Source organism: Sciurus carolinensis, chromosome 13 (genome assembly GCF_902686445.1).
Source record: "Sciurus carolinensis chromosome 13, mSciCar1.2, whole genome shotgun sequence".
Classification (NCBI taxonomy): domain Eukaryota; kingdom Metazoa; phylum Chordata; class Mammalia; order Rodentia; family Sciuridae; genus Sciurus; species Sciurus carolinensis.
This window is the reverse complement of record NC_062225.1, coordinates 22,589,810-22,602,268: the sequence shown is the minus strand read 5'-3', so window position 1 is coordinate 22,602,268 and position 12,459 is coordinate 22,589,810. Positions and strand designations below refer to the sequence as shown.

Here is a 12,459-nt window from a genome sequence, read left to right as displayed (position 1 = left end):
GCCTTTCATGAACCTTTCTTTGGCTTCTTTGTACAGAGGTGCAGAGCTTCCTCTCAATAGGAAAATAAAAACAGCAGATGGCAGTCACCAATTTTCCATGCATTTTAGATACAGTTGATGATCTGTCTGGTTGACCTTGAGCTCAGAAGCAAGTCAGCAAATCCTTCATGAAGGCCTTTCCTCTGGTGTCCGCCCTGCTGCAAAGACAGGGCCATTCTAAGTTGTGGGGCTGGGACATGGCTCCTCCAGCTCCACACTCCATTTGCCACTACCCCCCAAAACAATGTACCATCAGAGAGCTCCCTGAGGTCAGAGTGGAGACACTGGGGGTGGCCCTTGTTTTCTGCATGGTGCAAAGAACTCGGGTGTTGTTCTTTTAAACCAAGACTTGCACTATGGTCTGAAGTTGTAGATGAGGTTGATGGCAGAGCGGGTGTGGGGAAGAGACATGGATGGGGAATGAATGAAGGGCACATTTAGAGTAAGAATCCTCATCATCACCAGGCAGGAAATGACACTAGAACAGAAAGTGGAAGTCTCCGATCCACAGTTGTATTTGTGAAGCTAAAAAGCAAGTCCCAAAGTCATTTTAAAGAGCACCAAGGGTCAAACTTGAGACTATAACCTAATGCGTCATTTAAGTGGGCGCCTGATGTGAGGCCCTGGATTTAAGTTGCAAACCTTGAGAAGTACAAGAGTTCAGGACAGTGGGAGTGAGGATGAGGAGATAAAGTGTAGCACCTGGCTGGCATTACGTGATGGATCATTAGAAGGCTCAGGCTGTCCTGGGGTAGACAGGAAATATGATGAGGGGATAGTATTGGCTGGGTTAGCATAAATCCATTCACAAGTTCGTTTATCTGCTCATGCATTCAATTATTCATGGATTCCACCGACATTTTTCAAGTATCTTTTAGGAATTATTTACATAGATAATTAGACAGTCTTGCCCTACTTTATTTCAGTTTAGAGAGGGAGGAGATAAGCATTAAAAAAATAAGATCTAATAGTTTTACAGTTGCAGTGATTAAAAATTCTTGTAGTGGAGTTGGGCGTGGTGGCACATGCCTGTAATCCCAATGGCTGGGAGGCTGAGGCAGGAGGATTAGAAGTTCAAAGCCAGCCTCAGCAAAAGCAAGGTGCTAAGCAACTCAGTGAGATGTTGTCTCTACAAAAAATAGGGCTGGGGATGTGACTCAGTGGTCAAGTGCCCCTGAGTTCAATCCCTGGTACCACCCACCAAAAAAAAAAAAAAAAAAAATAGGATGGGTTTGTGGCTCAGAGGTGGAGTGCTTGCCTAGCATGTGTGAGGCACATATTCTTTTTTTAGATGTTGATAGACTTTATCAACATCTAAAAAAATATTTTTAAAAATTCTTGTATTGGAGGCAGAAAAGACAGTGGTCATTTCTACTTAGAAATGGAAATAAGGATTGGGAAAGACTTTAAGGAAGATGATACATTTAAGCTGCCTCATTGTATGAGGTGAAGGTCGTGGTCACAGGGGAGAGAATGGCCTTCCAGAGAGCAGAAAACAGGCTGGGATGGCAGGGCGGGCTGGGAGACTGAAGAGGCTAAACAGCAGGTGAAGTGGGAGGAAGAAATAGGCAGAAGGCTGTGTCCAGACTGATTTAGGACATCCAGGAGCACTGCCAGGTGATGGCCTCAGGAATTCCTGGCAGGGCTGAGGGGCCTGAGCACCGGCCATAGCAATCAGGAGCTGGAGAACTTGGTAGCTGGATGATGGCAGGACACGGGCTGGGCAGTGGAAAGAATGGGAGCCAGTGGCCAAAGTCTCTGGTGCTGGGAGGGAGTCTCCCAGCAGGGGCCTGGGACAAGACTTTGAGGTGCCAGCCTCAGAAGTTACAAAAGGCCTCACCTTAAGGAGATCTTGCCCAAGCCATTAATCCAGCCCTTCCAACCGTCCTAAGTGTACCCGCTTCCTGCCCGTCCTGCATGTGATCCTCCACGTCACCGGACATTCCCCTCGTCACCCCTGTCAGAACCCCAGGATTCTCTAAAACGTTTTCTTCGCCCACTTGGTGACCCTGGCTCTGCCTTCCCCAGTGCCCGCATTCTTACCTGGAGGATGTGGTAACACACTCAACACACCCGCCACACACTCACCCACTTACACCGCGCACACCCCACGCACGTGCAGCTCACTTTAACACTCACACCACACGTACTTGCCCTCATGAGCTCGCGCACACGCCACGAGGGGACACTCCTTTTGGCTCGTGGTGAAGTGAGGCCTACCCACTACCCACTGTTTTACAGCTTCGCTCTGTTTTTAGCTACAAGGTGAGGAGGGAGCCAGACAGCCTGTACGGCCCGTACACGTCTTTTCAAAGTCTGTGGTTTTACACTTCCCGGCCATTCCAAAGCTTGCATGGAAGGAGGGTGCAAAGAGGGTGGGAGGGGAGGAAGGGCCGCGGGAGGGTTAGTTTCTGGGGTCTGAGTGGCTCTGCCCTTGCACATGGCAGCTGGCAATCCCCAGATGTGCTGGAGCCCTGGTGGCCACTGGAATGGGTGGGTCCCTTATGGCTAACCCTTATATCACCACCCAGGGAATGCCATCCTCCTGGCCTTCCCCTCTCTGCCCCTTGGGAAGACACTCTCCATATTTCCCTAAGCTCCTCACTGGTGTAAGATGTGAAACCAACGTGCAATTTCTGTTTTTATTAGCGAAACTGAACTGCCTTCAGCAACTCTCGGACACCTCCCTGAGGTGTACATGACACGTCCTCCCCTTCCATCAGCCTCTCTCCTCCCTTGTGTGTGTCCCTTGTTCCGTGCCTAGAAATTTCCTGAGCTGAGTCTCTGTTGGGCTCCCTGCCACGTTTTGACCTCCACGCCTGTTAAATGTATAGATAGGAGCCCAGGGTTACTGGGAAGTGTTCGCTGGGGCAGGCCATGTGGAAAGGGGTGCAGTGTTTGGATGACAGTCTTGTCCTGCCATTTGCCTGAAAACCCTATTCTGCACCCCATGTCAGCCTGCCTTCCCCACATTATTCTAGACTTAACCAGGAGTGTTTTTTCCCAGGTGGACACTCTCACCTGAATGAAATCTTATGGTCATGTCTTCTGGTCTTTTTCTAGAAGATGCTAAGAAGACCGAAACAAGCAAAGCCACCACAGAGCCTGAGACAGCCCAACCAGAAGGGGTGGTGGTCAACGGGAGGGAGGAAGAGCAGACTGCAGAGGAAATCCTCAGCAGAGGCTTGAGCCAGATGACCACCAACGTGGACACGGACGTCGATACCTCCAAGGACAAAACCGAGTCAGTCACCAGCGGCCCCATGTCCCCAGAGGGCTCACCTTCCAAGTCTCCCTCCAAGAAGAAAAAGAAATTCCGAACCCCCTCCTTCCTGAAAAAGAGCAAAAAGAAGGAGAAAGTGGAGTCCTGATTCGTGGCACCCAGGGACTCCCATTTGCATCTTCTCCCTCCTCCCTCCCCCTTCTCCCAACTGTGTCCCTGGAAGCACAGGGCCAAGAAGGGATAGAATAGGACCCGGGATCACGCTCAGAGGGGGAATTTAAGATCACCCGACCAACCCCTCATTTTACAGCTACACCAGAGAAATCAGGTGACTGCCCAAGGTCACACAGATAGTTAGTGGCAGAGCCCGCACTGGAACTCGGGTCTTGTGACCCCCAGTCTAGTGCTTTTTCCACTTCACAACACTGCCTAGCTGTGGGACACCTTTGTCAGGATGTTTCCCACCAATCTGAGCCCAGGGCAGAAAGGCAAGAAATGGGCCGTGAGCGCTCACAGGCTCAGACTAAGTCAGACAGGTCAAGACTTCCCCTGAGTAAGGTCCATTTCTTCCCAGAAAACCCATCTCCTGCAGCGGAGATAGTGCCACATGGAGAAATCTTGCTTCTCTTGTCCATTTTGGGTCCCCGCTCTGCTGCTCAAAGTAACGAGACAAGTTGACCTTCCCCTCCAATAGAAGCTAACCTTTATTCCCCAGGCTGATGGCTTAGCTTGCACTTCCCTGAACACTAACCCTGAGCTGTCTTCATGGAACCATTTGAATGACGAATAGAAGAGCTTAAGTGTTGGCAGACATGAGGGCAAGCCAAGTAAGCCTGACGATCAGGGATGGTCTAATCCGCGTAAGAAGCCAGGAACTTGACCCATTGTATTGTGCATCTCGAGCGCTTCAAAACTAAAACCAAACTTAGCATAAGAAAATGTTGTCTCATGCTCAGGGCAGAAATTTGGGGAAATTTAAATCCTCTGTTGGCTTTGAGTAGTAGAAGGAGGATCAAGATGGCACAGGAGATGCTGCCTTTCTAGCTTTGCATGACACACAGAGCAATGCACTGCACCTGCCTCACTCCTGTCCAGCAGCCAGGTGTCCCCTGACCTTCCCTCAAACCCAGAAGCTCACAGACCAGAACTGGCATTTTACTCTTGGCTTCCTTGGGGTTCCAACTCTGAGTCACTCTGGGTCTAGCAGAGGAGAACCAGAAATGTGTCTTTAATCCTCTTGGACCAGCTCTCAGAGAAATGCTTGGGTGTCCCCAGCCCTGCCACTCCCTGTCTATCCTGGGGCCTGGTAATAGCTATAGCTATGGTTTTAAATGCCAACACTATTTTTTCATATTCTTCCATGGGCCATGGATTCATGAGCATCGTTGACTCCTAGACAATCCATTGTCTTTAAGCACAGTGTCTTCGAAGAAAATTTCTCCTTTTGGTCCTGACTATTGTAAAAATACTTTTGGAAGTTCTTAATCCTAGTTTTCCATTTTTGAGCATTTCAAGTCCATCAACACTGTGCTGGCCTCACATACATAATACCCTGTAAGCCTCACGACAATCCTGTGAGTTGGGTAAGATTATTCCCATTTGATCATCAGGAAGCTGAACTTGCAAAAGAAAGACCTGAAGTCTGGATTTGAACCCAGGTCAGTCTGAGTCCTGAGCCCTTGCTTTTAGCATCTCTAGTGAATGAACAACTTTGATCCTCGAGGGTGATTATTTTAGTCCATGAAACATTTCTGAGACTAGTCTCCACTGTATAATGTTAGCACTTGAAACAAAGGTAGGACACTACCTATGTCCACCCTCACTGATGCATGTGAAACTGCTGGTGAGCATAGACTGTGGCATTGTGAATGTGGACCTCTGGCAAGACAGGCCTTCTGGATGGGGCAGGAAACACCATCCATAGTTGGCTATTTCTTGAGAAGGAAGGAAACTGACATCTGGTCAAGGAAAGTCCAATGCTGAAAACCTAGCACTGATTCCCAATTGCTAGGGCCCCTCTCTCCACTTACTTCCTGGCTGGGTCCTTATGATGGACACCCCAATGGTCAGGGACACTGACACCTCAGAAAAAAAAATCTGTCATATGGGAAATGCCTTTAAAAGTTAATCCTTTGATGCCTTCTTTAAAAAATAGATTTCCATTTTCTCATTCATCCTTTCATAGTATTTGTTAAGCATCCACTCGGCATCAGATATTATGCTGATGTTAAAAGAAAGCAGTCATTGTTACCAGAATGATAAGTGGCAGATCACGGTAGCAGAAGGGAGGAATGGACGTGACCTGGGGTGCAGCTTTGTGTGCGAGTTGGTTGTCGCTCAGCAGTATCTATTGACTGCACCCAGCAAACTCTTGTGCCTCATTTAGGGGGGACAGTGTCAGAGCCTTGCTGGAGCATCATCAGTACGCTCTGAGTCCACCTCATGTCTGCCAATTTGTTCATTCCTTGTGTATTTTGAAAGCAGGTACTGAGCTTAGGTCGTGCAGGTGCGAGGGTAGGACAGAGCACCCACCCACAAGAAATCCACTGATACAGGAGGCATGTGAACAGATGACAGAACAGGCAGGTGCACAGAGGTGGCATAAGGAAGCAGCGCTTGATTTTCTTGGGGGGGGGGTGCAGAGAACCATTGCAGAAAGTGATGATGGCCGAGTTAGGTTTTCAATACAAAGAACAACTTTCCAGAAAAAGAAGAGTTCCCTGTTCCAAGATGAGGGAAGACTCTGAACAGAAGGAAGGAACCGTGAAGCTCCATGGAGTTCCACTGGGCAGTTGGTTCTTGCCAGAGCACGGGGAGGCAGGGCTGGATCGTAAGGGCACACGTAGGAAGTGTGGAGAAGCTAGACTCTCATCAGGCCGGGAGTCGGGAGCCACTGTGTGCTTTGAATCAGGCGAGAGTCCTCTTCAGACTTGCACTGTAGAGTTCCTCTGGTGACTGAGTGGAGAAGGTGCTGGAGGTCTGGGGATGTGAGGAGGCTTGTCTGAATGTCAGTACTGAAGCACACTTGATGGCCCGCCCCACACCACACTGACCCCTATAGCAGATAGTGAGTTTCCAGCCCAGAGTCCCTTTCTTTGAGATTTGTGACAAGGAGGGAGAAATATTCAAAGAGCTGACATTCCCTACTCAGTTTCCGCTCTGTTTCGTCTCGGTGTGGGTTGGCTGGGAAGGGCTGCGGACTCCTGGCAGTGTCCTCCTTCCCGTGCCCATGAAGGACGTGGTGCATTTAGTTTTCAGGCTGGAGGCTGCGCACCGAGTGCTGTAGAAACAGACATGCCGTCCAGACAAAACTACAGGCTGAGAGGGTGATAGAGTATTTTCTTTGGCTCTGCGTAACAGTTGGCTAAAAATTTGGTATGTGACTGGAGAAAATGAATATTCATGAGCTCCGAATTTATAGACAATGGATTTGTTTCTGGTCGAGCCCTCTTGCTGGGACAGGACACAGAAAGGGATAAGAAAATGTGAACCAGTCTGCTTCACTGTGAGGGACTGATCTGGGCAGTTTCCATGGGAAGGCAGGCAGGAGTAGGGGCAGAGAGGAAGAGGGGCCAATGGTGTTGGAGGGATAAGCACTCTGTGCACTGGTAGCTGGCAGCCAATTGTGGTATGGGAGAACCAGCCCTATCATGTGACCTTCTCCCAAACTGCAAAAAACACTGCCAAGAGACTCCCCCACCTGTCCCCAGCCTAGATTTGGGCTACAACAGAGCCTCCCGGCCCACAGCTGACCCAAGTTACCATCCTCCTTCAGCCACATGAAAATAACCCCCGTCAATACCCCTATAAGTAATATGGGTTTCTTCCTCTGTGGACGGCTAAGTCTAAAGGGCTTGGGAGGATTTGGGTGAGGGGTTGCAGTTTCTTATAGTAGGAACTCCACCATAAAACCCTGCCCCTCACCATCACATCATGTAGGCCAAAGTGTCAGATCCTGTCCCCTATGGGATAACGCTGTCACTCACCCATGGTGATGTGAGATGGTTATTCAGAGGTTGTCTGGCACTGTTGTAACAGGGCCACGGCTCTTGTCAATGTGGGAAGAAATGCTGTCAATCCACTTTTTTGGTTGCTGTGGATTTGAAGGAACCATTTACCCCATGGCATGATTAACTTCTGAAAGTATAAAAGATGAGAAGTAAGTTTGGATTTTTCCGGGATGCCCATGCATGGGGACAGAAGGACACGTAGCCGACCATAGGCCAGGAGATCATGCTTTTTCATAAGTGTGAATTGTATGTCCTAGGCCAAGAGGAAGCCCTGCTTGACTACTCAACAGATGAGGAAACGCTTACTCACTTCACACACGTGGGTCTGCAGAGGCCCTCGGTTGGCACTGTCGCAGTTGACTCTGAGCATGGAGGAAACGGGTCTTCTTACATCTTCTCTCACCACTGAGCCCAACTAAACCCTCAATCTAAAACCATAAAATTCAAAGAGTCTGAGAAGAAATGAGAAGATAAATCTATGCTCTCCATTCCCACAGAAAGGACAGGGCGCCCAAACTCTGAACCTGGCAGGACGTCATGTCTGTCCCACATCTATTCTGAAAGGGGTGATTTAATGACACAAGAGCACGAGTTACCATCTGTGCCCTCTCGACACGCACCACAATCTGAAAAAGCATACGCACCATAGCATAATTATCCCCCAAAGTCCTGTCCAGCCTGCTGATCTACTTGGATGAGGTATGCTTTTTGTCAGGAATGAGAGGTCTTATGAAAGGCTCTGCCATCTAGACACGCCTGACTTCCTTTCACCTCTCGAAGTGAGAAGCCACACTCACCCAGGAGTCAGTGTGGGGATTTCAGGTGGGGGGTCCTTTGGCAGAGAAAGTGGCTTTCATTGTATTTACATAGGCAATTCCCTGGAGAATGTAGGCATCTTAGGAGCAGTTAGGAAGAGTCTCCAGTTGGTGGTGGTCTTTTAAAAATATGGAAGAATTTGCCTACTTAGGTGGTTGTAGGTTTTGCCAGATGGGTGTCTTGGTGCCACTTACCTTCAAGATTTTCCCCGAAGTTGGGTCATCACTCTGAGAAGTTGGGGCCTGAAGATGGAGGAGGGAGACGGTGACTGAGCAGGGAGGGATTCTGGGGCAGCTGGAGTCGACCCCAGCCTGGGAAGGCTCTGGAGGTCCTCCTGGTAGCGTCAGTTCCTCAGCTCCCTTCCCACCCACTCTTTCCCAGGCATCAGGGTGAGGCAGGTCGTGATGGGGGTCTTCCCTTATCGCCAAGGAGGGTAAAAAGACATTGCCAGAGTTTACAGGGGTTGGGAGAATAGTTCTAGGAAGACCCGAAACTCTTCTCCCCTCCAGAAAATCATCTTGTATAATTTAAAAGCCCAAAGGTCAGATCTTCCCTTTTAAAGTGAATCAGAAGGATGATGAAAGTCGACCAAGGACACAGGGGCCTCACTTGGAAAACATCACAGCGCCTCAAGTACAATGGGAATATATTTTAGGGAACCACTTACACCTCATACCTGTTGGTCCTGCTTTGACACCTGGGACTGCCTCACCTTTAAATTCCCATGATCTGCTCTAACTAGAGAGTCCCAGTGTTTGAGAGGTGGGAAGAGCAAACAATCGGAAGTCTGGGGTGGCCCAGCTGGGGCGCGGGGCAGCGGGAACCCAGCCTAGGTAGGGAGTAGGGAGTGCAGTGTTGTTTAAAGCTGTGGATGGTTTCAGTGAGTTGTCTGTGTCTGACAATCGTCACTCGGGAGTACTACTTATTGTCTTCCCTTGTACATACATTGTCTGTGTTTAGCTTTTCCTAGTATCGTGAGGTTTCAAATAGGGGTTCCTTGTAAATACTCTCTGCTACTGAAATGCCAGCCCCCTGGGTCACGCACCTTTCCCACAAACAGTTTTGCCTTTCTCTGTGCTAACACGTATTGAGCCACCGATGTGCAGATGGACGGTTAGTCTCTTGGGTTTTTATTTTGCAATTTTATATATATACACATATATAATATATATATATATTTATGGGATGGTTTTGTATAGTTTTCTGTTTGAATCTCTGAGCACCAAAGCTGCCCTTTGATTTTCACGAGAACTTTCCAAAGCCACTTCCTGAGCCCTTCTGCTGCTTTGGTGTCTGACTGTGTTGCTGGGGTGGTATCTCTGCCTGTGGATTTCTGTATGTATGTGCTGTTATCTCACCTGCAGATATTACCCTAGTAAATCTAACGTGCTTGGCTTCCCGGTGTGTGTGACCCATCTCTGTTGGCTACTCAGTTCTCCAGGATCCCAGGAAAGCAGAAGTCAGAAAGGGGGTCTGTTTATGGAAACAGTGACCACAGGAGACACCTTTACCCTCATGACCATTTCTCACATGTGGGAAGCAGAATACACCTATAATTGAGTGCTGACGTGGGAAGGGAGGTCACAGAATTCTAGAATCCCCTGAAAAGGCACATGTCTTGTGGATTTGGAAACAGCTCAGTGGAGGGAGATTGATAGAGGCAGATTGACATGGGGACTGTGAAAACAAAGGTCCTGCAGGGAGAGATGTGGGAACCGGAATGGAATAGGGTGCTGTGCTAGAGTCAGAAGGCTGGGGAGAGGTCAGAAGTCACCCCAAAGGCAAATGGAGCTTTGAAGAGAGAGAAGAGAAGCAAGTCCATTGGCCCCCTCCCAGTTGCTGCTTTACTAAAAAAAAAAAAAAAAAGGGTGTACACTCAGGATCTGTGGAGCACCCACACAGATGCCAGGTGTCACTGAAGTGTAATGCCTCACTGAATCCCCACAAGCCCCAGAGGTGGATCTATTATTATCACTCACTTTGCAGATGAGGAAACAGGCTCTGGAACAAGGAGACTTTTTTTGAACCACAAGTTAATAAGCTCCAAATCAAACTGAGGTCTCTAGGTGACCAAGCCCATGCTCTTTCCACTACTTCCCATGGCCTGAGCACCCCGAGCAATGCTTCTCCATCCCAGGCCCCCACTCCAGGCAGACCTGTTCCCCACATACTGCCTACACCCAGGGTCAGAGCCCCCACTGCCTCCTCTTACCCCCAGGTTCCCTGAAACTCCCCCAGGCTCCCGTGGACCTAGCGGCCCTCACCTGCCTGAAGTCTTCAGTGTCGCCTCTGCTGAAGACACCCAGGAAACCACCCTCCAGGAGCACGACTTCTCGGAATTCTCACAGCCATGTGCACTGATCAGGTCAAAGCAAGAGACAAAGTGCTGCTGCCATTTAAGATGGGGATGCAAACCAACCCACAAGTGGAATTATCCTCCTCCTCCATTTCCACTGTGGTGGCTAAAGGGGTGCAGATCTGGGAGCAGAGTGCCCCCTACTTGCCAGCAATGCTGAGAAATGTCTCCAGTGCACGAGGAAGACATTAAACTCAGCCAGTGGGCAATCACTGCGCGTGAAAGGAAAGTGTCCCTGGAGAGGACGTGGGAAGGGCCCAGCATGGAGGGCAGCTCTCATTCAGACCTAGCCGTGAGAACAACAGGGAGAGAGGGCCAAGGGACACGGGGATATGTGCTGGGGCCAGTCCTGGCCTCAATGTAAGTGACAAGGGGCAGGGGGAGTGTCAGCCCCAGAATCCTGGCAGGGTCACAGAATGGTGCCAAAAAAATATGAAAAAGGACACTTTGAGCCAAATGACTAGGAATTCCACCATGGCCATGCGGATAGCACAACCTCCGATCTGGCAAAGTGCCACCACAAGTCCAAAGCTTTCCTCTGCTTTTGCACAGGGGCCACACCTCTGGGACAGGGGCCAATTCCTATCTGGATAGAGATATCACTCAGTCAAGAAAAATAATGGAGAAAAAATAATTTGGTAACGATTTTGTAGTTTAAAAGGAGAGTAATCTAACCAGAGTATGTTGCCCTCCATGAAACCAAGTTATTACCAAAAGCAGGAGAAAGGTTGGGCACATCCAATATTCTCCTTATCAGGAAAGATCAGCCACTCGTGAAAAAAGAAGCACTTTAAGCCAAGAAAGTATTTTCGAATGATGGAAAACACAGTTATATTTTCAAATGAGGCATAGCCAATTAACAGCAGGTTAAATATTATTGATCATAAATAGGAACATAAAGATATGTTTAGATGTGAGAGAATCCTAAGTTCACCAGTGGACTAGTCAATCAGGTATCCTGTTGATTGGAAAATTAATATGAATAAATAACTCAAGAATGGGAAAGACATGCAATTAAAATAAGATAGTGCGCAAGTAAACGTGTAGCTGAGTCTAATTGCTCATGGTTAATTTAACAAAATGTGAATGGTTAAAAAGTAGTTACTGGAATATATGTTATAAAGAAAAATTTGGAGCAGCAAGAAGGTAAAACATACTACATTTCTCACTGATGAAAGGGATTTACTAGTTTACTTCATTTTTTAAGTTGTTAGAAGAATGCTGATCCAATTACATAAAAAATTGTGTTAATCCATTTCAACATTTGAATTTAGGGGGGAGACAAACATTCAGTTCATAACAGTTGTGAGCCTAGAGATGATTCATAAAAATTTAAAAACAGTCTTTACTAAAAGACTATATAGCTTCCAAACATTAAAGAGAAACCTAACAATGAAAAAATGAATCAATCCAAATCCAGCTGAAATGCAGTATCAGAGACCAGTTTCCCACCCTGCCTAAAATAATCCCAGAATGGGAAAATACGCATGAAATCATGATCTTCAATCATTTTGCATACACCAATGAAGAACATGATCCCAGAGAGGTGTAAAGTACATGGAGTGAAGTCTCTGGCTGTCCCAGGGTAGGGCCTTAAGGAAATTTCTAGGTCATGATGCAGGGAGGGCAAACCCAAGCAGAGCTTGACCAATGCCTAGATAAAGAGGTGGAGCTGAGAGTTCTGGGGCACCAAAAGCTGGAGGTTGCAGGATAGAATACCAGGAAAGGGTGTGCGTTGACAAAGCTCAAGATGCAGAGGTTCTCAGTTCACAATAGCCAGATTGTGGAACCAACCTAGATGTCCTTCAATTGATGAATGGATAAAGAAACTGTGGTATATATATACAATAGAATATTACTCAGACATAAAGAATGATAAAATTATGGCATTTGCAGGCAAATGGATGAAATTGGAAAATATCATGCTAAGTGAGATAAGCCAATCTCAAAAAAACAAAGGACAAATGATCTCGCTAATAAGTGGATGATGACACATAATGGGGGGTGGGAGGGGT

At 47.8% G+C, this 12,459-nt stretch overlaps 1 protein-coding gene across 1 annotated transcript in view; it reads left to right on the top strand.

Moving 5' to 3' along the window:
* The window catches only part of Add2 (adducin 2), a 111,744-nt gene extending 102,261 nt beyond the window's left edge, over positions 1-9,483 (top strand). Inside the window, exon 16 of the mRNA XM_047523100.1 lies at positions 3,103-9,483. Coding sequence (XP_047379056.1) covers positions 3,103-3,410 — 308 coding nt within the window. The 3' untranslated portion in view covers positions 3,411-9,483. The remainder of the gene's footprint in view (positions 1-3,102) is intronic.
* The last annotated feature ends 2,976 nt before the right edge of the window (positions 9,484-12,459 follow it).